General features: G+C 38.7%; 1 protein-coding gene across 8 annotated transcripts in view; it reads right to left on the bottom strand.

The window, feature by feature from the left end:
• UTRN (utrophin) overlaps positions 1-27,668 on the bottom strand; it is a 388,166-nt gene that overhangs the window by 193,233 nt on the left and 167,265 nt on the right. For all 8 annotated transcript variants that reach the window (XM_087773985.1, XM_087773987.1, XM_087773986.1 and 5 more), the window contains one exon: positions 24,214-24,403. In XM_087773985.1, coding sequence (XP_087630111.1) covers positions 24,214-24,403 — 190 coding nt within the window. The remainder of the gene's footprint in view (positions 1-24,213; positions 24,404-27,668) is intronic.

The raw sequence follows: 27,668 nt of genomic DNA, 5'->3' as shown, positions 1-27,668 counted from the left end.
GAGTAGGAGAGACCATCAATATGAGTCAGCATGAGAGGCGGCAGTAACTAGCAGCAATCATAATTTAGCAGGAAAAGCTTTTCCAAGGTATTATAGTCCTTTATAAAACTGATGCCTGTTGAAAACAAAACCAAAGGCTACCCTCCTCTGAGATGCACCAAAAATTGTCTTCCAGCTTGTAAAGCAGAAAACAGATAAAAGCAGAAAACACCCAACAGGGAGGTGTAAGAACAGCAAAGCATTTTTATAGTGTATTTGCATAGTCAGGTTAATGACTTAAATCTTTTGAGTATTTTTGCTGTTTATGTCCGATAAATATATTTTCCTGTAATTTTCCCTTAGTTTCACTGCTAGACTGAATTTAAATAAAGTTTCGATTACAGTTAACAAGTTACAAATCAAAGATAGATTGCCCACCCCAGAAGAAGTGGGTATTCTCTGCATATCTGCAAGTGTATTTCTGGTTTAAAAGATCAGTCTCCAATTTTTTTCATTACTATTGGGTTTCTGTACTGAAGTAGCATTTGCCTTAGTTTTTCTTTTTATCATTTCTTAAAGAGTTGTGCATGTCAAATTTGTTATGTATTCAAAAAAAAAAAAGTTTTAAAACTACCATGTAGCTTTTTAAATTTCTTTAAACAGACCTAAAAGACGATACAGCACCTTCAAAAATTTATCATCTGCTTAAACAATTTGCTACTTACTACTAAGCCTTTCACAGTCTTTAAAGGAAAAAAAGTACAATTTCATAATCCTTTTTAATTCCCTCCACTTCAATTTTCCATGCTTAAAGTGATCAGAACAGAGTTTTTGTTGTGTTTTGTTTTTTTTTTTATGCCTATTTTCCGAATACCATTCACTGTCAACACACGCGTTCCATGCTGTGCTCTGTTTCCCATTAGCAAAAAACGTTCAGAAAGTGCCATCTTTCCCATTGTGGATGGAATAGAGGCACAACCCCTGCCTTCTTTTCAGTGCCAACTGGACACTGCGTTATACTTTCAGCAAGGTCTACGCAGACACCCTTATACCACTGAGCTTTCTTGGAAGAGCAATAGGTAGGTCTCATTGTTACTAGACGTTATTCATTTCCACATTTACCTTTAAGTATGAAGGCATTGCCAAACCCTTGACCTAAGATCTAAGTAGACTTTGTTCCAAATAGGTCTCTGCTTTCCAACATCATAAGATCAGTTCTTTTTAACGTGGATAGTCACCTTTACCAGTTTTTGAAGTAACATACACACTAATTCCATCACTTACACTAAGTAAAGAAAAGTCTGAGTATGTTAGAACAGGATAGCAGGGACACGCACTGCCTAGTAACTAAATCAAATTAAGTTATTTGGGGGTTTACACTTCAATTAAAAATACACTGAAGAAAAAAAACATATATGGCACATATAAATTTAAACCAAGCAACACTCTTAATCATTACAATTTGATTTTTAAGTTATCCAAAGACAGGACTATCCTGCTCCCAATTTTTATTCCCATGCTCATCCACTTTCCATTCTTCTTCCTTTCACAGAGAAAGAGACAAGCACACCGGAAGTGCTTTAAAAACCATGCCCATATATTTCTGTTCCTTCCTAGGAGTAATACACTACCTGGACATTTTCTGACCTCTAAATATAAAAATTCCAACAGATTTCTCATGTAAGTGCTACAGTCATACAGCAATTACTACTGGTCCTCACTATTCAGCAGGCTGAATTAGAAGCAGCTTGCTGAGTCCAGTCGTGCAGCTGAGCCACTGTCTCACTGGGACAGAAAAGCCTATGCAAACAACTTCAGTGGTTGTACTGAGGTCTGCATTTAAATATGACAAACTAAACAAGATCTTTTCCTAGAATACATAATGTGGGTATGTCTAGCTTGTAAAAAAAAAAAAAAAGCGCATTACACCAAGCAGCAAAACATAACACCAAAAAAATGGGGGGGGGGGGGGGGGGGGGGTGGACAAGGACAGTTCTAAAGCACCCACATCTGCTAGGCACACAGCACACAAACAGTAATGCATTTAAAAAGCTAAATCCAGGTTCTAAATCTACAGTACTTTACAAGAACAACAGGAAGAAGAAATAAGAATTAACAGCAACTTTGAAATAGTTACCCTGCTTACTTTTTTTTTTTTAGAAGGCAAAATTGCACCTTTCATACCTTTCACAAGCAATGAGAAATTCAAACATTCAAAATATCATGTAACAATACACAATTCATGTTTAAGGCTCAGATCAGACTGTTTGCATGGCTATTTCTAGACTCAGTTCCATACCATCCTGCCAAAGTTTGCACTGTCTGCAGATGCACCTTCTTAACAATACAAAGATGACCTGTTGTTTCATCACCAAAAGTTTTATTATATCATTTTTTAAATTAAACATCCCACTAAGGAAATGGTTCGTTTCCTCTATAGATACAAAGCCAATAAATAATATCTTAATTCCTGTATTTATCTATGAAGTTACTTTTAGAAAACAGTAATTTTGCATTCAAACCAGTAACAAGAGTGGAAAGGGAAGCTATTAAAAATTATGCTGAGAAGGAAGGAATGTTCAATACTTTCCTTTGCTTCCAATCTCACTAATGAGGAATACTGCGGTTCAGTAGATGAAGTAGCAAAAATCTGAGCTTCAACTGGCAAGAAGAGGCCAAAGGGTAATTAGGTAAGTTTGACTTTTTCCAAATAGAGTGGATCTTATGAAATTTGCCAAAGAATACTTAAAAAAAAGTCTATAAGTGTCTAAGAGCTATTAGCAGTTATCTCTGAGCACCAACAGAAGATGGCAGAAAAATGCAAATATGATTCTTTTCTTTAAATTAGGGATTAAAGGAGGAGCTAAGGCATTCACTGTCCATAAGCTTTACTTCGATTCCTGTGAAAAAAAGTCATAAGCACATCATAAGCACCTTAAACATAACAAGACAATTAGCAAGAGCCAACATGATTTGTCAAGAATCAATCATGTCAGACTAACTCAATTTCCTTCAGTGACAGGATAACAAGCCTTGGGAATACAGGAGTGGTAGTAAGTGTCATTTATCTTGACTTCACTAATTGTCAAAAGCCTTACAATACAGTCCCAGATGCAAGCATACCTAGCTGAAAAACTATATTTAGTAGTAAACATTTCACTATCAAGGTCCATATAAAGAGAGATTGCACAGGGACTTGTCTTAAGTCCAGTACTTTTGAATATTTTCATTAACAGGATAACAGAAAAAAGTCAACTTACTGATTTTTATAAAGACGACTGAAATGGGAGAGCTACAAAGATGCTGGAAAAGAGAGATAAGAATGAGAAACAAATCTTGGCAATTTTGAGAACTATTCTAGGAAAAAGAAAGAAGGCACACCTCTAAGACAAACGTTCTGTGCTGTAACTGAGTAACATCAATCAACACAGCAAATGCAATGTGAAAAGTAATGACCAAGAGTGTGGCATTGCAAAAAAAAAAAAAAAAGATCTAGGTGCTGCACCATTGGGTCCCACACTGAATGTGAGCCAACAAGGCAAATCAGAAACCTGTGGAAGAGCAACGCCACCTTTCATTCTGCTAAGCTCTTCCAAGGTCTGAGCGGACAAACTGCATGAAGTTTCGGGCATGGAGTTTCATGAGAAATTTAAATGAACAGCAAATTATCTAGGGAAGAGCAGAGTAAATGATAATTTGTCTAAAAAGCAATAAGAAGGGAGAAATCACAACAGTCTTCCAATACATACATGTCAACTAGCACGGGAATACACTCTCCAACTGTAAATTTAGTTATATGGCGAGTTGAAGAAGGACCCTACAACATACTTCTCTCAATTATAAAAGGAGAAAGTTTCATTTACACATCAGAATTAAATACCAACAACAAAACGCTCTAACAGTAAAGACTTGAAAAAGCTGAATGAATTTGTCTTAAAGCACCTGCAAAAACTGTCTAATAATAGACCAGACAAATATCCTTAAGAAGTGACATAGCTATAAATGATCCCAGCATTGGGCTAAGACTAGGTCACGCAGTAGTCTCTTTGTGCAGCACTGTTTCTTACCACTCACGTTATTTCTTTATGTACGAGAAACATGAAGATACAACATCACCTCAAATGTCTACTTGATCTTTCTGTAGTGAAATCATATGTACAAATTCCCCAAACGCAGGGGAAACATCTTCCAGAGTCACTCAATTATTTCAAACCTAAACTTGTGCATCTCCAATGATATTTATAACATCACACAACCCTTATATACATACATAGCTCACTTATCTTTCCATACGCAAGCCAGAAAATTGGGACTTCTACCTCAACAAAAAGTATTTTTGACATATCAAAAAGTCAAAAGGAAATGCTGGGGCAGAACCACAAGCACAGAACTTATTGTACCTTTTTCTGAACTCCAGTAGCAAATTTAGCACATATTTGCCTATCATCAGGAGCAGATGCTCTTAGGAAGGTTTCTTGCTAAATTCTATTTGCCATTTTGAAGGCCCTTTCAGGTGCAGTCATATCATATACCTCCATAACATTATGTCTCTCATTTTAAATCAAATCCATTTTATCACTCAGACTGAAACATGTAGCTTAGCTCATTCACACAGCTATAAAAATACCATGACAGACAAGACTGGATAAGGAAGCAGCTTTACTTTCTATGCACAGCTTCGTTGCTATCACACAGGTGCGGTGCAATTTAATACTTTATATACAATTTTTGCATACAAATTTTCTTACATACCATTTAATACTTTATATACACTTTAGCGCTAAAAACTTATGTATCAGCAGTGCCACAGGAAAACCTTTTGTAATATTCACTTTGCAGAGTCTCAAAATACTTGCTAGTGAAACCACATGACAGCAGCAAATGTAACAGTGGACAAGACATAGGATACCACTACTTTGAAGCCATAGTACTTTCTTCATTAGAAAAATCAGGAATAGGTTTTTCCAAAATACACAGTGACTAAATGTTTCATTCTACTTTATATTTACAATTACATCTCCACCTACATTGCGTCAGCTGGGAAAGCGCTGATGAAGAGGGAAGAGGGCTTCTTCCTCCCTCAAAAAGTGAACCTCAAGCATTTGTGCTGCCCTCCTGCAGAGTAATCTGTAGGTGGCATTTCAACACATGAACTGTCAGGTGACCATTTTGTAGCTATTTGCAGTTGCAAACATTACAACTCAAGATATTATACTGAAAATAAGCGTTGATAGCAATACAACCTAACTACTAAGACATCCATCTTAGTAGGCACAGAAGGTTTTCTTTAAAACAGTTTATCAACCTACCTCGGACAGATTTTAAGGACTTGGTTTCTATACAACGGGGTAAATGCTGAAGGAAAGATTTGGCAAGTGACTCAAATTTTAGAGACATTTGTATTGCAACACAGGCATCACTAGTTCCTGTTGGGAAAGGGATTTTTTGTTTCTTTTTCAGATGGGGGAAGAGTAATGGTATGGAGGTAGAAGTGACAAAGAACATTTTAGCAGTCTGAGGAAGAATTTCCAGAGGTTTATTCACTGACAACTTGGTCTTTTAAATGAGGGGAAACAAATAGATGAAACAACAACAAGGAGCAACAGTAAGTGTACATTTAGAAAGCTCTGCTCCAGAGTACGAAGTCTACTGCTCTCATTTAGAAGGGCCAATGACCAAGATTACAGAACAGCACTTCCCAATATATCACACAACCTTAGCCAGGCAGCATTTGAAAGCTGATCTTAAATTTGAAAATAAACTTAATTTCATATCAAAGAAGATTATCACTCCGGTGACTAACCAGGAGATCTGGGGATCTCAAAGAAAGATTAGAGCTAAAGGCACAAGGAAGGGAAGGGCGAGAACAGTAACCACTGACACCAAAGATATCAATTTAAGATACCAAATCTCTTCTTCATAAGTTATGTGAAATAACTAGTGTTGCCTTTTTGCTTTCTCTGCTCACCAGGGCAGAACAAGTAATTTAGGTACAGTGATGTCTTTACAGAATCAGACTATCTGCCTGGCTACTACCACTATGATTTTTTTACTTTTGACTCTGTCTTTATAGCAAAAAAATTCCTGCTCCACAACCCTAACCTCTGGATCACGTGAAGAAGTTTAGCGTAAAACCAACTTACAACCAGTTACCACAAGCAGCTTAACAGTCCAGCATTTTACTTCAACTGATGCTGTTTCATCTCGTGTAGCATCCCTTCTCTTCTGCATGTTATAAGTGTGGCATATTTTTAACTGAACCCGTTGAGCTTTTCTCCATTTAGAGGCCCAAGAGACCGGAGCAGTCAGTAGATGCTCATTCAGACAAGCACACCAGAATGCAGATGACCACTGTGAAAACTGCACCCGAGCTTTGTAGCAACAGGTGTTAAAAGATTGGCTTGCCCTCTAATTACACATTTAACATTTTTACTTGAAAGACTGGCTTGCCCTTGAATACGTTTAACATTTCCACTTAAAGAAGGCACCAGAAAAAAATACTTTTTAATTTGCTTTTTAATTCTCTCTCAGACAAAAGCTTGTGGATAAACCGGGAATTTTTCCTGCAGGTTTGACTACTGCCATTACATCTACCAGCACCTCATCTCACTGCTGCCATGTAGACACCCTTCATCATTTCAACAGCTGTGAGCAAGAGAGCTGTGAGCAGGTAACAATGCTCCTCCCAAAAATGGGAGCCTCCTGGAGCATTACAGCACCACTTCAGCTTTTTTTTTTTTTTTTTCATATGCCAAATATCATGCCATGGGTGGTCCTTGAAAGACTTTCACTGCAGCCACTGAACTTGATTTGCCACTCTCCTTCCTTTCAACACTGAGAAATAAATAGGGTCTGTAAAATCAATGAAGCCAGTACACAAAGCCTAAAAGCAAGAGCTGGCAGACCTGGAACTGGCACACTTGGCAGGCAAGCAAATACAAAGGTGACAGGGGAAGGAAAAGGTGTGAAAAGGGAAGGGGGAGTCACCATTTTCCCTTGAAGAATATATGAATATTAATTTCAAATGATCACACAAAGGAAGTTGCCAGGAACCAGTTACAGTAACAGGGGAAACCAGCATTCAGAATTCCTATGGCTATGATTAAATTATAAAGAATAAAATTAGCCAGAAAATATCAAATGGAATGGCACTTTATTTACTTTCCTTTGTTCTGCTTTCTTCCATGGGGAGAAATTAAAGCGTACTTTCTGTTACAAAAAAAGCCACAGGCAGTGATGGCCTGTGGATCTGCACAGGCTTACCGCACAAGAGCTAACAAAAAGGAGGTGTAGCACCTTTTATCTCTCAGTACTTTGTGCAAGCCCTGACAGCCTTGCTACTTGAAACAGTCAAATCACAGAAATTAAAAAAAAAAGTCTGAAAAAGGCCTGTGTCAGAAACAAGAAGTGTTGATTTTCTGTTGGTGGAACTTTTAGGGGTCTGGGGGAGGGGGATGAAGGTTTAAAAAAATTTTAACACAAATGTCAACATTTGATTAGTGAACATAGCTCATTTGCTCTAGGAACTGAGAAATACTCCAGAGCAGTTACATCATGCAGCCCGGTCTCTCACTCTTCTGCAGTGACGCTAACGCAGTTCTACAGCAGTGAGCAACTCTGTTCTCTGCAGTTTTGTTCAGGAGAAAAGCAAACTATTGTTTTTCTCCTTAAAGCATCTACTAAAACGTTGCATCACAAGAACAAGACAGTGCCTAAAGCAACTGAGCAGATGAGCGTTTTCTGTAGGTTGGTGCCTAGTCGTGATATTTTACGTGCCTTTTTGTCTTTCCGACACGTTCATTTACTCTGGCCACCTTGTCTGTAAAAATTCCAGGCTCCCTTACAGACTGAAGCCTCATTACTCCAAGTACAATGATCGACTGCCAGCTCTCAATTTAACAGCGTGTTGACTCTAACTTCAAAAACCATCCCAGGAAATTACCATTAGGTGAGACAAGACGACCATGAAATGCATGCCATCATTATAAACTGTAAGCCAGCTGTTTTTCTTTCTGAAGTGTCTTTAATTTCATTTTATTTTTCCCTAAGTCATTACACAAATGTCATTGCCAAAGACTTATCTCTTGCAAAGATGCTGGGACAGTACCAAAACAGCCATAAAATCTAAACATACTTTATAATCAAATTAAACAATGCTAAACAAGTGAAATAATTCCACTTAGCTTCATGCCCTGGGCTTCCTAAGGTGATCTAAATCACAGTTCCCTTTCACGTGTCTTAGGCAATTGGACTGACGCCTGCAAAGGGTATAGTTTAGAGCCTTCCTGTACCTTCCCAGCTTCTGTTTAGAAACCTCTTGTATTCTGTTCTAGATCTGCCATTCAGAGAGTATCATAACAACTACCAATTAAGTTTCATTTCCATTGATTTCATACAAGAAAAAATAGATATAGATATACATGGTCTTCCTTTGTCCTTGTTTCAAAAAAGTTTGAACGTAATCACATATGTGATACACATATCATGATACACATACCACTTGTGTAGAAATCCCACTTTTTCAGTAGCTTTATTTTGGGCTGTGGCTTGTTTGTTTGTTTCCATCTTTTTTGTGATCATATTTCCCCCTCCTTTTGCAACCTAAAAATTGTGTAACACTCAAGCACTTATTTTTCAAACTGGCCCTTAATGGCCACCTCAAAGAACATCTGTAGGTTGTTTACACATAGACTGGCATAATTTCTAGTAGCTCTCACCTGGGACAAGAGACTTACAGTGAGCATGCTGACAGCCAAGTTTATTAAATATGCAAAAGTAACACAGTTAGAGGGCTTTATTTCTTCTGGTTTGCAGCTATAAATTTTTTGCTCAGCCTATAATTCCTCTCTTTTTCTAGAATAATGTTCATTAAGCTTCAGCACAACCAACTTGATCCTCCAGGGAACGTATACCTTCTCCACAATGTACTGGACCTCAATGACGTTAAAGCTTGTATTTGCTCACTAACAAAGGCTTTTTTGCCTCCTCAAATTTTGATTAGGAACTTTAAATGTTAAAGATTAACATACTTAACCCAGTGCATCATACAGTCCAAGAAGACTGAGGCATAACCTTGGCTTATTCCTAAATCCTAAGTCTTTTGAAATACTAACCACACATTAGCCAAAGCCATCTTTCATTCGGTTTTCACATTTTCTGTTGTTTACTTATTGCATGGAATCTCCACGCAACTGTTCTTTCACATTTCTTCTAGTATGAACAGATTACCTGTTAACCTAAAACTAGAGGTTCATTATAGATGCATGGAAAAAAAAATTAGTTGCTCTTTAGCCACACTACAAGATCATTCCACTGAAACTCACTACTGATCACTGCAACCATCTGCAGATCAGCATGTGTACCAACAACTCCTCACATTCCCAAATGAATATTGTCTTTTATGCCACAGGAACAGGTCAGTAACGACAGACAAGCTCAATTACCTGTTGTATTACACGAGCAGGCTACAGTCCTACCCTCCTATTGCAGTCACTTACCAGCAATGTCAAAATAAAACCATGCTCTAAGTTTTAGCAACGCTATTCCCTCTGACACTTTTCTTTTACTGACTCGACCTTAATCCATACCTGAAAATAACTTTCAGCTGGTACCTTCAATTTATGAGGCTGCTTTAGAAAAGGAAAAGCACTCCTCAAGTACAGAAAGCTAGTCTGTATTTTAGACTTTTCCACTCAAATGTATTATTGAATGATAGTTTAAATAGGAGGCTTTCCCACAGGATAAAGCCTGCTAGTCCTGAGAACCTGATGACAACTTCCAAAGATTTCTCCAAAATCACAAAATCCATCAGGTTCGGGTTTTTTTTTTCTTTTTTCATTCTTTTCCAATTAAAAATAACAATTATTGGCACCATAATTCAAAGAAGGTCCATATTTTTAATGCTGTTTGCTAAGAATCACCACCGTTTCAGTCACACAACCATCACAAACACTTGCAAAATGTGTATTCAGGTTTTGCTGGCAGAGGGCTAGTTTCTCCTTACAAAAGAGGTCATTACCACACCTCTGGAAAGGGGAAAAGTAGCATAAATACACTTGCTTTCCTCTCAGACAAAACTGCTGTGCTCTCTTCATCCTGTAGCACCTGAGTGGCCTGAAATCTTGAAGTTTATCATTGCAACAGTAAGACAGAACTCAAGTCATCTAGCAAAAAGGGGGTCTAGACAAAATGAACATTTAAAAAAAATTCTAACCTAGTCCAAAAGTCATAGAATCCACTTGTTTTCTAACTCTAAACAATTGTAACCAAGCCTATGTAAGGGCCTTATCATATCATCTTGAAGAGAGACAGGGCTCATGGAAGGTCATGTCCAGATCCAAATTGTTGAACAAAAACCTCTCAATTACCTCCCCTATTTTCATTTAGAAGTACCCTTACATAGAGGAAACAATGTTATGTTTCTCCATTATAAGGGATGAGAGTCCTCCACAATCTGGCTATTTGGCTAAATTATCTGCTTGCAGATAACAGCTGAATTGTTTAAGACTGTATTCTTCTTACTGAGGGCTACAGAAAGAAATTTCGGAGGTAATTTATCACTGCACAATTGGGCTATATGAAGTGAAAGATAATGGCCTGCAAATAGATATATAGCTACTTCAGTGAAAATAGCTGAGGGACTGCTGTTAGCTCCTGATGCAAACACATAGCAAAGAATGGAAATTCCATTGAGAGGCTTTTCTTTTTCCTTTCTGGCCCCATTCCCCCCCCCTCTTCCAAAAGAGGAAAGTGTTGTACTTGCTAATAAAGAAAGGGGGGGGGGGGGGGGGGGGAGAGGGATATTTTGTGTAATCTAACCTTTATTACATCTCCATCCTAATCTCAGACCAAACATTAAGAAGTGGGTAGCTTTCATTTAAACTCTGAAGTTCAAAATTTGCTTTCAGTAACAGAGGGAAAGAAGAGAAAGACATTTGTTTCAACTAGTTTGCAGTGCTGGAACTTGCAGCAAGTGAATACTTATCTTTGTAGCAAACAATAAGAGAGAATATTAACCAAAAGAGTTACAGTATTTGATCTGGAACATTCAAAACCAAACATGAAGGGTGACTGATTAGTTCAGGGTTAATAATGCATTCTTCCTTAAAAGGAAGGAGAAAAAAAAAAAAAGAAAAGGAAAAAAGCATAGCTCAAACTGAGTCCAAAGATGGCAGGTGACAGAAAGCAGCGACCTCAGATGACTGTTCTAGGACCACATCCCAAACCCCAGCACAATTAAGCACTAATCAGTCTGCAGTCTCAGCAGAAATGCAAAGAATTGAGCAAGCATTGGAAACCAAAGTCTGCGCTTCTCCCCAGGAAGGATGCTTTCTTCAAGTCAGAAATTTGAAATGCCAGTGCAGAGAAACCAGTGCTTCCCCTCTTAGCACAACACTGAGCCCATAGATAGAGGGCTCATCAGCAACTGAGGAGCATCTACAGCATCAGCAGCATTTCAATTTGTTACTTCACTTGCAGCACCTACCATATTTACCATACACCAGAAACCACCAGTAAATATAGTTCCCCTATGACTGTGAAGAATTGCTTTCTGTAGCACAACACAGAACATCAATTATCAGGAACCCCACTGACATCTGCCACCCACGTTCAATTACCCAGCTATGCGGGACTGCGTAAGTTACTTCTGCTTCGAAGTAAAATGCTTTGTAGCAAAGTGTATCGAGAGTGCCCGGCATGAAAACCTCATAGGGCAGCAGAGAGCCACACAGGTCTGCAAGCAGCGGCTATGAAATAGCAAGCTTGCAGGGCAACTTTGGAACATGAAGTCTCATAGCAGTTTGTCTTGATTAAAAACAGAGGGGAAGGCAAAAGGGAGGGCAGAACTCTCCCAGAGTCCCTGATGACCAGCAGCGACAGGACAGCTTCAAACAGCACTATTTTCCCAGCTACGTAGTGAGTGCAGGTTTCTTAAAAATAAGCTCAAATGATCTGCATGAGGCAGAAGACAAGAAAGACGGTCAGTTCTCAAGATGGAAATTGGTGAATCTCTGTGCTGTTTTAGGCACCTACTGCTTCAGGACTTCATGAATTTGGGCAGGGTAATTGAGCCCTAAGGGAAAGAGGAAAAAAAGAACTGCTCCCTGAAAAATGGCAGCAATCAAAAAGCACTGTGGTAAAATACTACGGTAAGATGGTCTCATATATCAAATATTGATCCAGCTCCTGTAAACACATGAAGTTCACGGAAGTCAATTTTTCCATTAATCCTACATTCACGCCTTAATAGAACTACCCATACTTTATATTCATTTTCATTCTTGCTGCAATAGCAAAATATTTTCAGCTCAAAAATCAAACTTGCCTTTAAATGTAAGAGGATTCTAAAAGCATGTCCTGAAATATTTCACTCATCTCCTCTCTCTCCTCCTTTTCTCCCTTCCAAAATACTACTGAAATGCTATTAAAAAAAAGTTATATCCTAGAACCCATCTTCTCTCCTGTTAAGCTGCATTCTGCTTGGAAATAGGAATGATTGGTGCAGCAGTTAAAAATACCAAATTTATGAAGCTTTATGTCCTCTCCCATTTTGCTTCTCTTTGTTCTCTCACCTTAGAGAAACAATTTTATTTCCAGAGAACCCTGATACATACACAGAGCACTAGAGAGCAGAGTCTTCTGTAAAAAAGGATTTACAATAAAGTACCCATTTATTATACAGTTTCATTTGGCACTGATCATAAATAGACAAATGGCAAAACAAAACGGTTACATTTAGGTCAGCCTCATCACTCATGATGTGCACAGCCTTTCTCTGAAAGGGGCTAGTGGCATCTTCTTCTTTTTCAGTTTTGAAAACACCATCTGAAAATGCAGAAGTAAGGCGGAGGGGGCAGGATAGATGACAGGAAGAAGTTTTACGCTATAAAGTACCTTCTTATCACAGCCACAAAATTCAGATATGCACCAAATGCCTGACTGTACCACACTGTTACCATTGAAGTTACACTACAGCAAAAGGATTTGCAAATGAACACGTGCTATGGCTGTACAACAGACTCATAGCAGGCCCAGATTTAGACCAAAATTCAGCAGAGTAGTAAGAATTTTTCACAAGGTAAAAACATGAAGTTCCTTTTGATAGGAAGTAGGCAACACAGTCACAGCTGAAAACTGCTGCACTATACTTTTGACTATTCTAGTCTTCACTCATAAGCCGATAGGGTACTAGCACACAGAATCATAGAAAATCGCAAGTTGGAAGACCTCTGGAGGTCACACAGTCAAACCTCCTGCCAATTTCAGGAGCCAGTTTCAAAGACAGGTCTGGCTGCTAAGGACCTTATCCACTACAGTTTTTAATACTCCTAGAGATGGAAATGCAACAGCCTCTTTGGGCAGCTCACTCCAGTGCTCAGCTACACTTGCTGTGCAGAATTGCTGCCCTTGCACCCAATTCCCCTGCTGCAGCTTACTCCCACTGCCTCTTTTCCTTTCTCAGGGCACCTCTGAGAACAGCCTGGCTCCACCTTCTCTAGTAACAACCCACCAGGTAGGCAGTGACAGCATTTGGAAACCCCTGGAGACTCCTCCCCTTCAAATTACATGAAGCCAGCTCCCTACACCCTTGCTCCTATGCCGTGTGCTCCATCCCCCAAGCACTGCACTCTCCCCAGTCTCTCAGTGTCTCTATTCCAGACATGACCTCATGAGTGCTAAGCAGACAGGAATAATCATTTCTCCCTATCTGATGGCTACGATCTTGCTCACACAGCCTGTACCATTGCATTGGGTTATTCCTTCTCAAGTGCAAGAATTTGCTTTGGGGTCTTTTTGTTGTTTTTTTAAAAAAACTTCATGAGGTTCCTGTCAGCCCATCCCTCCCACTTGAGGCCTCAATGAATGGGAACATATTGACTGCCCCTCCACAACCTGGCATCATTCACAAACCTGCTGAAGGTGCACTCTGTCCCACTGTTCGGATTCGTAACAATGCTGAACAGTACCAGTCTCAGTCCCAATCCTTGAGGAACACCAATGGTCCAGCCAGTTTTCTTTCCACCTTTTTGTTCATTTATCCTGTCCATATCTCCGCAATTTGACTATCAGAGACTCTGTCAAATGTCTTTCTAAAGTCAAGACCAGGGAACACTACTGCTTTCCCTTCATCTAAAGGGAGAGCAACAACTTTCTCACAGAAAGCAATTCCCCGAAAGGGAATCAATCCATAACATGCTAACAGTTAACAACTGACATCTTACCTACATGCTAAAGCCCCTAACTGTCCTCATGTCACTGATAAACTGCATACAAAGGGGCCATTTAATACCAATGGAGAATTAAATTCCATTATAGCCATTACATTTCCAAGTTGAATTTCATTTGTTGTCCATATTTCTAGTTTTCATGTCTTTTGACTTACTGGATAGTCATTTCTAGCCTTCATCTACCTTGTTTTTTTAAAGCCATTAAAAACTTTCTCCCTTCATCCTTCCATTGCTTCTGTAGTTGCTGTGATTATTCTATAATAAATGCCAGTAACAAATCAATTTTCATCTCCCAAGACTTCCAGATGTCTATCATTTCAAGTATTCTCCCACCAGTTTTCAGCTTTCCAACTTTTAATCCATATCCAAAAAGAAATTAGGTCCATCTCATTCATTTTAAATGATCATTGACTTACGTGCATTCTTAGCCTATTCATATTTCTCCAAATGATAAGGTTTTCTTGTCTTTCCAGTCACTAAACACCATCATGCTATCTTGTTGCACTTTACGCTCTGTAAGTCTTCATTAGCTGTACGTTAATCCTGTTCTGCTTACCATACACCCAAGCCATGTTTCATCCCACCCCTCCACATACGCTAGCTCATGAAATCACAATGGATGCCAGTTTTTCTACACGGTCATTTTCAACACAAACAAGGCGTAGGTGTTTGGAGGTGGGGTGGTTACCATTTACACTTCTGCGTTGTTTTCTAAAAAGGTAAACCCTAAACTCATCAGATGCTCACCATTAGATATTATTTACTAAATCTCCTGCTGCAAAATAGCCATGTTTCTTCACCAGTACATTTTTAGCCTCATTGTATTTCAGTAGATAACAGCCATTATATCCAAGGCTCTCTTTAATTCTGGCCTCCTCCCTTCTGTAAGGCTTTATGGTAGATTTGGATCTAATTAGAATGTCCCTTGTACTACTAGAACGATATCGAGCGGTCCGGACTTAACTTTCTCATCTAAAAAAAGAAACTGCATAATTTAGCAATGCTTTTAATGACAGAGGCGCTGCTTCGTTTTTCATCCAACAACTAGCTTAATACAGTAGCCTTCTTCAGGACACACTTCCAAAATTAACTTTGTTCTCACTTCTACTGTCCAATAAACACGTGCTACATCGCTGTTGTATTGCCCCCCCTTCATTTGATTACCTGTATTTCATACCTGAATGTGATCAAGTGCCCATGATTTGTTTTCTAAATCAACTTGAAGTCATGTAAACGTTAGAAAACTCATCTTTGTTGAATTCATTGGAACCAGGATTAACCTCCCTGTTTCTCATCACAGCCTTTCACACTTTTTTTTGTCCCACCCTCCCATGACCTTCACATTTTTTTGCAATTTCATAGGAACAGAGCCTTTGCTGCTACTCTCAAAATTCACTATAATGTAAATGTCCTCTGGAATGCAATCACCGGTGTCAGAGCAAACGAGGATTTTGGCTGACCCCAGCATTCACCATGCTTTTAACTTCCTGTGGTTTTATAAATTTAACACTAGCCATTAAAAAAAAAAAAAAGGCAGAAAATGAGAGAATTGCACTTTAAGTTATGTATTCATAAAAAAAGAAACACAAGATACATGTTTCTAATGTGTCACTTCTCTTCACAGCTGAGGCAGTCAGGAACTCACCTAAGTTACCATGTATAATTTCAACAGTGAAGATTCATGTTGGATCAGGTTTGAGATTTGAAGTATTTTATATGAAGGGGGTTGATCATTTTTTAATTTATTTTTAAAGAGGGTTCTTCTCAAGAAGTCATCACAAAAGAAATGATAAAATACTCTCTCAGCTGCTAGCTATGTTCCTCAGTCTCTCCTCCAGTGGATGAACGCTCCAGTCCCTGAATGCTGGCAATGTGTTTTAAAAATACCACAGTCAAGCTCCACAAGCAGGATACATATTTCAAGGTAATCATTTATCTGTCTGACAGAGATGCACTATTCTTTCACTTCTGTCAGGGAAGTGAGAAAAAGCTTCCCAATTTTCTACTTCATTTTCATAACTAGTATTGTAGTTCTGGTCCTTCAGAGGAGATCTATTGATTTGTACCTTACCATGATTTTTGATGTTCCCAATAAAAATCTGAATTCATTCTTGTCTGAGCTAGTTGGATATAGCCGCTACAAAACATTTTTCTGGTTGTTCACTTTGAGTGTCAAAATGTTACAAAAATGTTACAAAAGAGTTATGAAATGAAGCTGCTAACAACAATAAAGCAAAACTTGTTACACATTGTCCTGACAACACAGTGCTAACTGTATACATTTTACACTGAAATTAGTGGCATACCAGGGCAAAAGAATCAAACAGCAATAGCAGTGAAAAGTTACATCTGGCAAAACTCACCTTGGTACGGAGGAATTAGTGAAAGAAAAAGTAGCAAAAGAAGAAGTATCCTAAATCTTGGATTTCCTGGTTTTCAGCAATGCTGTAATATGTCAAAGTGTTTATTTTTGTTTCTGCTTTTAAGAAATTTGCAAAATGAAGACTATGAATGCTAAGCGCTACTATTACATGAGGCTGCTAATAAGAGGAACAATTATGACTTACCCCAGTATGGTTCAGTAATAAAGTCTTGTTTATTCTTTTATAAACAGTGCAGTTTTAAAACAGACAAACACTAACTTCAAGAGTTTGTCTTAAATATTTCATTGGCACTTTTTTAATGTTTATTTCATTGGCACTCTGTTATGCTTCAGAGAACACTTCACATGAAACATTTAGATGCTAGTTCCTGAAGCAACTACCCTGTACACAATGCAATAATTCATATACTCTATAGTAAACAACTTCTCTTCGGCAGAACTGTACTACATTAGTGTATCTGCAGATTTCACAAGACGTGTACAAACTTGTGAAATTCTGAAGACGGAAGTATATAGAACACTACAAGAAATCCTTCCTGACATGCTGTCATAGTTGCTTTTAATTTGTAATTTCCATACCATTTTCTCATCTAAGTATTAACATTTCCATCACCAGACTCCCATATATCATTGCCTTACATTGACACCTGCTGGAAGCGACTGGGATCATAAACCATTCCTTTTTTCCTCAGTCAGTGTCTGATTTAACTCTACAGGCACACCAACAATTCTACTTTCAGTAAACTAAGCACAGACATCTGAAAAAACTAAGCCGCGTGACTTTTTAACAAACAGAAAAACATATAATGTGTAATTTTAAGCTGCACAAAAATTCCCAAGGCTATCACTGGGTGGACTCTCAATAAGAAAATATATTTTGATAACAGCCTCTGAGAATTTTTTTTTTTTTTTTAGTGCCTCTTGGGTAGATTTAAACTCAACAAATCCAACCATTTACTAGGCTCTCGGCTAATTAGCAAATAACGATTACTGCAAGAGTCACTAAATAGTTCTTGTTTAACAAACGTTGTTACAAACAAGCTTATACTCAAAAATGTGATTAAACAGGTTTTAAAGCACTTTTAATATCCTAGTGCTTATGAAAAGACAATTCAAAACCATGTCTTTACATTAATGAAAAAAGATTTGCCTTATTCACAAAAGCAAACAGGGCTGTTTAATGATAGAATTGATAAAGACAAGAATAACTGAGGCATGCTTGTTAAAATAGCTTGTATGTACACAAACTACTGTCTATCATTCTTCATAATGAAGATACACCTCTTAGTACAGCTTTGTAAACAGAAGCACACGGAAACACCCATTTAAAAACAATGTGATTTTCCCCATATGCCAGAACTTCCTCTACAAGCTTCACTGTTAGGAACCAGCTACCGCATGATACCCTTTTCTTACTTCCAAACTCTACTATAGAGGTGAGATCTCTTTTACTTGATGTCATTTTTGTATTTCTCATAATAGAAAAGACATTTCAGACTGAAGCAAGTATGATGAGTTACGGTGGCTTTGATTTATCGTTGGAACAAGACATGGTCATGCACTTCGGTTTTCACACACCTTGTATGCAAAACAACTCAGGCACAGTTTCACCAAAAAACACAGGCAGTTTTAAAGTATCACAAGGAGCAAGAATTTCTACAAGGTTATGTCAGTATACAGCTGAAGACCTCTCCAATTTTATATTTTTCTAAAGTTATGAAGCAGGATTCTTATATTAAAGTCCAATAACACACCACAATATGACCATTCCCCACAGACACCAACACCGCAGCAGTATTAACTCATGGACTTTACAGACCAGTTTGAAATTTATTATTGCGGGGTTTTTTTTAATCTGGTGAGTGAACAACCTACTTAAAAAAATTATTTTTACCAGGTAGCTTAGATCATTACCACAGTATTAAAGTTCTGAACTACTGAACCTGTGCAAAAAAAAAAAAAAAAAAAGTAAACACAGTCTCAGTGGAAGCAGAAATAGTCAGCCCCCAAAACAGGTAACAGCAAACACACCAATATGAGTGGTCGCCTATGTCAGCGTGGTTTTCCTCCAACTTTTCCTTATTTTTTTATCTCTGAAATAACTCTATAAATACAGGCAGGTGAAGTAAAAATTTCATGGCTGCGTATTAGTCTGCTGAACTCATTCCAAATTAAAAGTTTCATAAAGCTCAAAAGCAAAAACACTGTGCACGGAAAAACACAGTTATTCTACCTAACGGGTACCCAGGAGTTAAAGTACTGCATTTACCAAGAATTAATCAACTCCTTTGGAAAAGGAAATGCGGTAGTATTTTACAAAAGATCATTGAATATTAACAGTTTCCTTCCAGACATTTAAATGGTAGGCAAGAGAGCACTTTTTTAAAAAAATGTATCACTCTGACAAGCACAGGGGTTTTCTGTATTGCATTCTTAAACAAAACATGCACATGAGAGCATGGCAGGCTTTACAAACACACGATATCCTAGATACTTTTGACATGCATCCCATTCTTACTTTCTTTTTATCTCAGCAAGACAACAGAGTTAGCATTAGACACTCTCAAGATTTAGGGGTTACATTTCTTACCTTACAAAGCTTCTGGTAACGGGGAGAAGAAACTGCCATCCTCTGTAAACGATGCAACAACACCACAACTTTCTGCAGAGACGTTCTCACCACAGCCATCATTTTAAGTTTGCCACACTTCTGAAGACACCTCAGAATTTGCATTATAAATGAAGAGCAACTATCATTTCCTCCCGGTCACTGGACAATGATTTGCCAGCTTTCTGAGCATGCTCTCTTCCAGGACTGCTTTTGCGAGCCACAGGCTTTATACGTTTCAAAGGCAAAGGAGGTTGATATAGCATAAGTTTCTCTCCCAAAATAACCCCACGAAACAAATGCAAAAAAATACCAGCCTTCACGGATTCTTCTAACCGGTACTGCTCAGCTCTGCTTGTGCAGAGGATAAATGAAGTTGTTGAGCAGCCAAGCGTCTGCCACCGTTCAGGAGTGCGCTAAATAGCCAGGAAAGGTTATTAATTTAAGCCTGGAAGCTGCAGGAACAAAAAAGGAATTCCTTCAGGAAGACGGCTCCAGTGTATCACAACAGTTGTTCTCCCATAGTAGCTGCTTTCTATCGGCAGACTAAGCATTTGCTCCCTCACTCTGAGGAAGGATGCTCTCGCTCTCAGACCAAACGCAGCTCTGGCAGAGCTGGAGAGTGAGTGAATAACAGACTGTGTTATAAATCTTGAGAGAGGAGCAGAGGGATACCTGCCCTAATTATATCAGCCATACGTTAAAGGCTAATAAATCACACAGGCACTTCTCAAAACTAGATTACCCAATACAAAAGGAAAAAATGCAGGGGGTAAACCCCCCTGCTGTGAAAACTCTCTTAAAGCTAATTTAGTCAAAGGGATCTCAAAGGATTCTCACTTGCGCCAGAAAGTAGGAATGTTTTTCAGGAGCCATTTCCAATTAAAATCTTTCCCTGAATGACTTATTAGGACAAGAAAGAATAGGGTTTTGACAAATTAAAAGCATACAGTTGCACCACCACCCCTTTTTCTAGCCATCCTTGAATCCAAAGAGCTAACATCATTTTGATGTTTTTCCCATGACAAAGCAGAATTACTTAAGCCATCTGAGGATGGCAGTAGGACATTCAAGAGCATGGAAGTGTTTTGCTACCAGTGAGGCACTCCCAATGCAATACAGCTATTTCTTATTACTTCCAAAGATGCTATGATGAATCTACTTAAATCTGTATTAGAGGGGCTGCTGTAGCAAAGGTTTAGGGAGGCCATTACCAACACAGTAGGTGGTAGACACCATTACAAGTAATCCTATTTTTTAATGTGCATATTGCCACATGAACAGGTACATACACATTTCAAGCACATCAATCAGCACAGTATGGAGGCACCAACTACAGGCAGCGTGACAAGTTCATACGATCCTAGATAATGCATAGCTTGGATGCCAGTGCATTATACACTGGTTTGCCTCTTCTCAGGCACCTTCCATCAGAGGGGATGAATGCCAGGTGCAGATTCTTCATACAGGACATTTAAAAACTCTTCCCATCCAATTCTGCTAACACCACCCTTTCATCCTTATTTTTAGAACTGAATCGATATTTCTACTAGTCCTCAGGCAAACCCCTTTTACCTGTACTCCGTTTTGTTCCTGATCTGTCCAGCACCAATGACAACATCATTCTGAGGAAACAGAGCCTTCAATTCCACTCTGTATATAGAAATCTTACCACACATTCTCCACCTTGCCAGACTCACCTTCTTTCCTCATCTCCACCACTCATTTGAAACATTCCCCTGTACTCCGTTGCTCCTAGCGTATATCTACTCTTCTCTCCCACCATAAATCTGTTCCTTTAACCTACCAGCTCTAGCCTACCATCATTAGCTGATATCTATGAAACATCTTTTGAGGAAACCTATGAAGTAGCACAAGTCCAAAAACAGAGGCATTCAGAAATAACTGCAGGAGTTCAAACCTCTTCTGTGAAAGACAGAACCCACAGTCCGCACCTGCCGCCTCCTTTCAGTTCTGCTTTTTTCCTTCCCAGCTAATATACAAGTTTGAATAGTTTGAATCAAGCAGTGAGACAGACAGCCCACCACTAGCCACGTTGATTTTAATTTACAATAAAACAAAACTTTCAAATTATTTTGAACAATTTTCGTCCTGTAGATACAGGACTTCACACACATTGACCCGGCATTACTTCTTACTGTTTTCTAGCTCATTTTCTGAATCTTGCATCAAATTAGGTTTTCACCTCTTTCAGGTGGCTGCTATACATTTTGCAACACAGACTGGAGTGTTTCAGCGCTAACCTGAAAGGAAAGTCTTCTGCAACATTTAGATACTGAGAGAATGATTTAAAAAGACTGGTGCTATAATTGCAAATTTCCTCCTTTTCAAAAAGAGATCATTACCGCACTCAAAGTTTGGATTATTTGCATAGTACTATTGTTAGCCTCAGATGTCGCAATGGAAGGCAAAACAAGGCTTCACCAGTGCCCAGACCACTGATTCCACTGTAGAGTAGCTTGAGCTGCAGCCAAACAAGTTAGCCCCAAAATGTAATGGAGGATAGTCCTCCCCCCCACACACACAGATGCCAGTTTAACAGATGATCCTATTTTGAAAATGCACGACATATAATAACAATAAGAAAAAATCATGTTTTGTTTACATTCAGCACATATTTCACCTGAAGTTGATCACACCTTAAACTCATAGTAAAGTTTTATTCAATGCACAGGCCTTGGGGGCAGAGGCATCTTCACACAGAGCGGAGAAAGTCACAAGCCCTGCATTCTTCTTCTAACCATTTAGAAGAAATTTTTCTTCACATATTCAACAAAGCACAAAGAGAAGAACACTTATTTTATACCAGTCTACAGGGGAAGAAAAGGAAATGAACTTTGTTTAATTAGATATTAAGCTTAAGAACTTGCAAGGGAGTGGGCTTGATTTTTTTAAGGTAGAGCAAGATATTAGAGCTTCATTTTGTTTTCATAAGTTCATTTCAACAAATATTTGAAGACAAACATTGATTTTTGGAGTGTTTGCCAGTGTCATGATATGAATGTCTTTAGTTATATTTCAAGCCAGATTGAAATATGGTAGGGGAAAAAGTTCATTTCAGAAGCCATTACGCTACGACAGTCTTTGACTTGCTCCATCTAATTTCCTTTGGTAGTTGAAAAAAAGCTCACAATATTAAGCAAAGTCATCGCTAAGTTAAGTGATTATGCTTCATATGCACAGTGTGTAGAAGCATACAGTCACAGAAAAAGATGGAAAATATCAGGTAATGGGATGCTGAACAAGTGGAGGCCATGCCCAAGCACCTACATCTGCCTTCTCAATGGGTACAAGCTAAGACAATGGGCATGGTCAAGAGCTGGATATAGACCTTCTCCACACATCAGGCAGTCTTGCCCAGCAGTTCTCCCCTCACACATCACAACTCTGGCAATTTTAACTAGACTGCAGCACAGTGAAGGAGGGCAGTCTTCCATGACCAAGGAGCTTCACAGCTGCATAGAGCCAACAAGCAAATTGTAAAATAACAGCTTTGTCTTGGTGTAACTGACTACACAGAATGCAAGGTAATGCAGAAATATGTCTATTCACACACTGCGCTGCCTCATGTTGTTGGGTTCCTGTGGCCCTGTTTTAGCTCTTCCACCTCCACTACACTAGTTGTTTGGGGGTTTTTTGCCAACAAAGTATAATATTAACTTCTAGGTGTTGCCATTACAGACTAGTCTCAGCACTTCACAAAGAGCCACATCTCTACAGATGAGTTACCTGACTGACCAGAATGTTATAAACATTGGTGAGTGACGTGTCATCTTCAACAGACACAAGCTTCAACAATACATTGTCCTCTGCCTTATGATTACAGTGAGCAGCTTGCTATCAGATACTTTAAACTGTCTCGTTTCATTTAAATTCAATGTAGATATGTTCAGATTAACAGCACTACTGAAAGCAGCACTTTTTTCATTATAAGCTGTTCAAAGCCCATGAACTTAGATTACAGACGACATTATTCCAAACCCAGAGTGCAGGATTTAATAACTGATCTAGCCGCCCAGTTCTGTGCATATCAAAATAACTGTGCAAATTAAGACAATCTAATTGAAGGAAAAAATATATTAAAACATTCAGGAGAAAGATGACACATGAACAGCGTTCACATCAGGTAAACAGAACAAAGGAAATTCATGTATCATAGAAACACAAAATCCTTTTAGCCAATGATGTTCAACCTTTTGCTGCCACAGACCCAAAGATATTAATTTTTAAAAGAGCTGTCAGGTCTCCACACCCTTTCCTCCTATTTTCCCTCAATACACTGTACCCTTAATGCAGGCTGAACCCAGCTCCTCTCTCTCCCTCCTACCTCCCCAAAGGAGATGTACAAGATGTGCAAAAGCAGGAACAGCCAGACAATGTGGTACTCAGCTAGTCCGTGCTTCTTAAACGGGGAGAAGGGATCTCCCTTCTACATTTTAGACAAGCTAGGGTGTCCATATATTAAAAACGACTGTCAGTGGTGTCAGTTTCCTGCTTAGTATTTCTCGGGTTTCCAGTCTGTGGCCTGTACAGGAAGAGATGCCAGCTGGGGAGCTGCTGGGCAGCAGGAGAGGGAGAAGAGGTGATCCAAGCACTTTAGCTTCTTGGATTGCTGGAGAAGCAGGAGGAAGGCAGCAGGAAGGGATAGGAGACAGTGCAGCCCAGGAAGGCTTTACTTGGAGGGAAGTAGATTAAATTGTTTGGTTGGACAATCACACAACATGACTTGGTTTAATCAAGTATACACTTCCTGAATACAGTCACCCTCCAAGGACATTTAAGAGCCCTCAGTGCCACAGATGCCCACAAAATATGTAATTCAAACCTTAGGAAGAAAAATCTCTTTCCTTCACACACACCTGACTTCCAAAATACCGTTTTTTAAACACTTTTCAGTAGGCTGCAGGTTTCGCCACTCTAGTAGATAGCTCTCCTTTATAACATTTGCCATTGAGAAAAAGCATGAATAATAGCAGTATTATTTAGTTTCTCACCTGCATTTGCTTTCTGAGTTCCCTTATGCAGGCACTGTCCTGAGCAGTGTTCTCACGCTGGGAAGCATCTGCTAGAACATTAACTGTCGTCTCTGCCTCTTGAAACCACTTGAGGAAGCTCTCCAGATCCTTGTGTGAGGCCTGTACTGTCTTCAGCTCTGTCTCCAAGAAATTCTGCCTATCAACAGCTCTGAAAACAAGACAAGTGTCAGAATATTCTCCCATAACATACATCATTACACACATCATAATGAAACTACTAAAAGGAAATCTAAAAGTTACCTCTATTAAGAAACTATACATCTGTCACAGCTCGTTTTATCATTAGTTATGTCACTGTTTCTCTGGTTATTATAACTACAGCTACCCACAGATGTTCTGAACTGGTTATCTAGGTCACAGCCCTTTTTAAAAAGGCATGTGGAAGAAACAAAGTTATTAATTAAAAACCTAGCTTTTCCTTTTTGAGTATTAGCATCACGGACTTCTTATGCTACCCTAAACGGTAGAAGTGTTATTCCCATGTGTGAAAAAGTGTGAATGCTTTTCCTCATCAACAAAAACCATGCGGAGTAGAAGCACTGAGGGTTTGGGGGATTTTTTCATTCCTCTTTTACAGCGAGCAGAAACATTTCCCTAAATTTGTAAGGGTTATAGTGCTGAGGGATGAAAAGTCAAATACCTGGTTCTCTCTGCTAAAAGACAAGACTTTTGATGCTATCACTCAAACAGAATAATACACTGCCATCATAACAGTCAAGCCATGCTCAACATGCTTAAATCTAAAAAGAGACTGGCAGAATATAGTCCAAATTTTCAATCAATCCAACAGATCTCTGGCTGGTGCAAACACAAAAGTTTGTTTGTAAGATGATTTTTTAAGACGTAAGGAACTCATTTAAAACCTTTGGATTATATTGTTGCTATGCAACTTCAAAAGATTTCTTAGAAAAAGATCACATAATACTTCTGCATAGCAGAACTATTTCCTTGACATTGAACTCAGATGGGAAATTGTTATAGTCAGCAATTTTAAAAGCTCTGATTAACAACATTAATTAAAGCATGATAAGCTAAATTTCATCCATTTGAGGCTGTTATTCTGCAGTATCCCTTTTCTCAAAATCAGGACAAAAGAAAGAAACAAGCTGTCCCACACCAGCACACTCTACACAAAGCCCTGAACAGGGCTACCATCTAGAATGCTGCTGCTAAATAAGCAGGAAGTTCAATTTTATTTTCACATCAAGTACTAACCATATTGTAAGATTTCAGGGGTAAAGTGATATTTAATTTCAAGTAAGACAAGGCCAAAACACTCAGCATTTGATACTTTCACATGAATTGAACATGTTTCTCCAGATAGGCCCATCAAACTTATGTGTCTTCTGCCTCCTCCTATTCTACTTAGGCTTTCTTTCCTCCTTGTCATGCTGTGGGAACAGTACTGATCAGCCATATTAGGGAATCACTGTGTTTAGAATCACAAATTTCAAAAGTAGTTAAAATATTCTTTTTAGAAAAGAAGCTGCACGTGTTCAGTACCATTCAGGATGACTTCTCAAACCAGGTATTCTGGTTTACTAGCACATCAGAAAAGACAGATGCAAGGAAAAGCTGTTTTCCTTCAAGGGCAGTAAGAAAATCTCATGCAACCCCAATTCTGCCAGGCTTACATTCCTAAGTATTAGCATAAACAACTGAATTTTCTAGAGACTACTTGCAAAGAGATAGTGTTGCAACCCCCCACTTTAGGAGCTCAGGTCTTATGTTACTTGTTCATAATTGCTTTATCCACAATAAGAGTGTGTGAATCATTCCTGACTTCATGCTTGCCCAAGTTTTGGCTACTGGTAAATGACTAGCAGGGCAAGAAGCTTCATTCTTGCTTCTCACTTGAAGCTCTGGAATGCTTCACTCACTCTTGAGAAAAAAAATATTCAGTAGCATGCTGGGGATTACAAATGGTTTGATAGATATTGCCTAGAAAAGATAACAAGCACCAGCTCAAAAATTAGAGCACACCAAGGAACTGCGAGAAAAATGTAAAGTAAAAGCAGTTATGAGCGCTGACTTCAAAACCCTCTCCCTCTGCAGGGATTTTCTTCCCTAGCAGGGGGTTAAGGCCAAAGGTGGAAGAACAGGAGTGACAACAGGAAGAACAGACTGGTAATAAAGGTGACCTTCAAAGAAAAAGAAATGCCCCAAAGGATGAAACACTGTAAGTGACCCAGATCTCTAAGTCTAAGGACTGATGTACCAGATGGGAATGTACAAATGGGAACTTTGTAGCTAATAACATTCATTGAAGAATGTCGTCTTCAGCCTAAAGTTTTAATTTCTCAAACTTTCTGCTTGGTTGAAATAAAAGGAAAGAATGAAATTCTATTACAGTCCCACTGCTGTCGTGATATTTGAATTAAAGCTGAAAATCATTCCTTTCACTAAATACATACTCCAGCAGCATAAATTAACAGATTTACAATCTTAGAACATTTTCTGAGATTACATGGGTGCTTTTAAAGAGGACCTGTAGAGCAGTAGCAAGCAACACTTTCACAGCGCAGAAACAAATACTTTCATTTCCTTCCAGTAAAGGCCACAGATGTAAAATAGAAAATGATGGAGAATTGTGTACTGCAGATTAACGACTACTCCACGCTATAACAAAATTACTCAGATTTTCAAACAATTCCATTACAATTAGAACAGCCTCAAAAGACAGAGGGTCCTGCCAGGATGTAAGAATTAAATGTAAGGAGAACCTGGAGAATCCTTTACAAATGCAGTTAATTTCACTTAACCCAGTGATAGTGGAGAAGATCTAAGCAGATTCTATTAGCAAAGACACGTCCAAAAAAAATAAAATTGTAACTCTACTATTTAAGTTCCCATGGCACTGTTTCAGGTTTCTGTTCCGTGCAATTATTTTTTCAGATTTCAACTAAAAATCTGCAATGCATGCAAGCGTGTGATAAAAAGAAAGTCAGAAAATAACATCCGAGACAGTACAGACAGCAACTATAATCTATTACTGAGGCAGCAAAAACACACAGAATTACTACAGTTGCACCCTAAAGTATAAAAATAGAACATAAATAGCCACTGGGTAGAATATCCAATTTACACAAAGTCAAGCCGGAGAGCTTCAATCTCTTAATGCCAACAGGTTTAAAATAGGCTCCTTCAACTTTACATGCCATGGCTACAGTCTTCCTGGTAGTGTTCTTGTGCTATTCAGGACTGTGATTCTCCCCAGTGATGTTACTAAGGTCCCCTTCCACAACCTCCAAGCATGCAAACAAACTGGTATTTTAAAGCATTATGCTATAAATACAGATCTGCACTTACAGAAGCCATAGGGCCACATGTGTGCTCCATGTATAACCCCTGCATGTTCTGAGATTTGCCACATGAAGTAAACCTTGTCATTCAAGGTTCACTAGTATTTGTCT

Source organism: Nipponia nippon, unplaced genomic scaffold (assembly GCF_047370975.1).
Source record: "Nipponia nippon isolate SJK-2023a ecotype South Korea unplaced genomic scaffold, ASM4737097v1 scaffold_4, whole genome shotgun sequence".
NCBI lineage: Eukaryota > Metazoa > Chordata > Aves > Pelecaniformes > Threskiornithidae > Nipponia > Nipponia nippon.
This window is presented reverse-complemented; position numbering and strand designations above follow the sequence as displayed.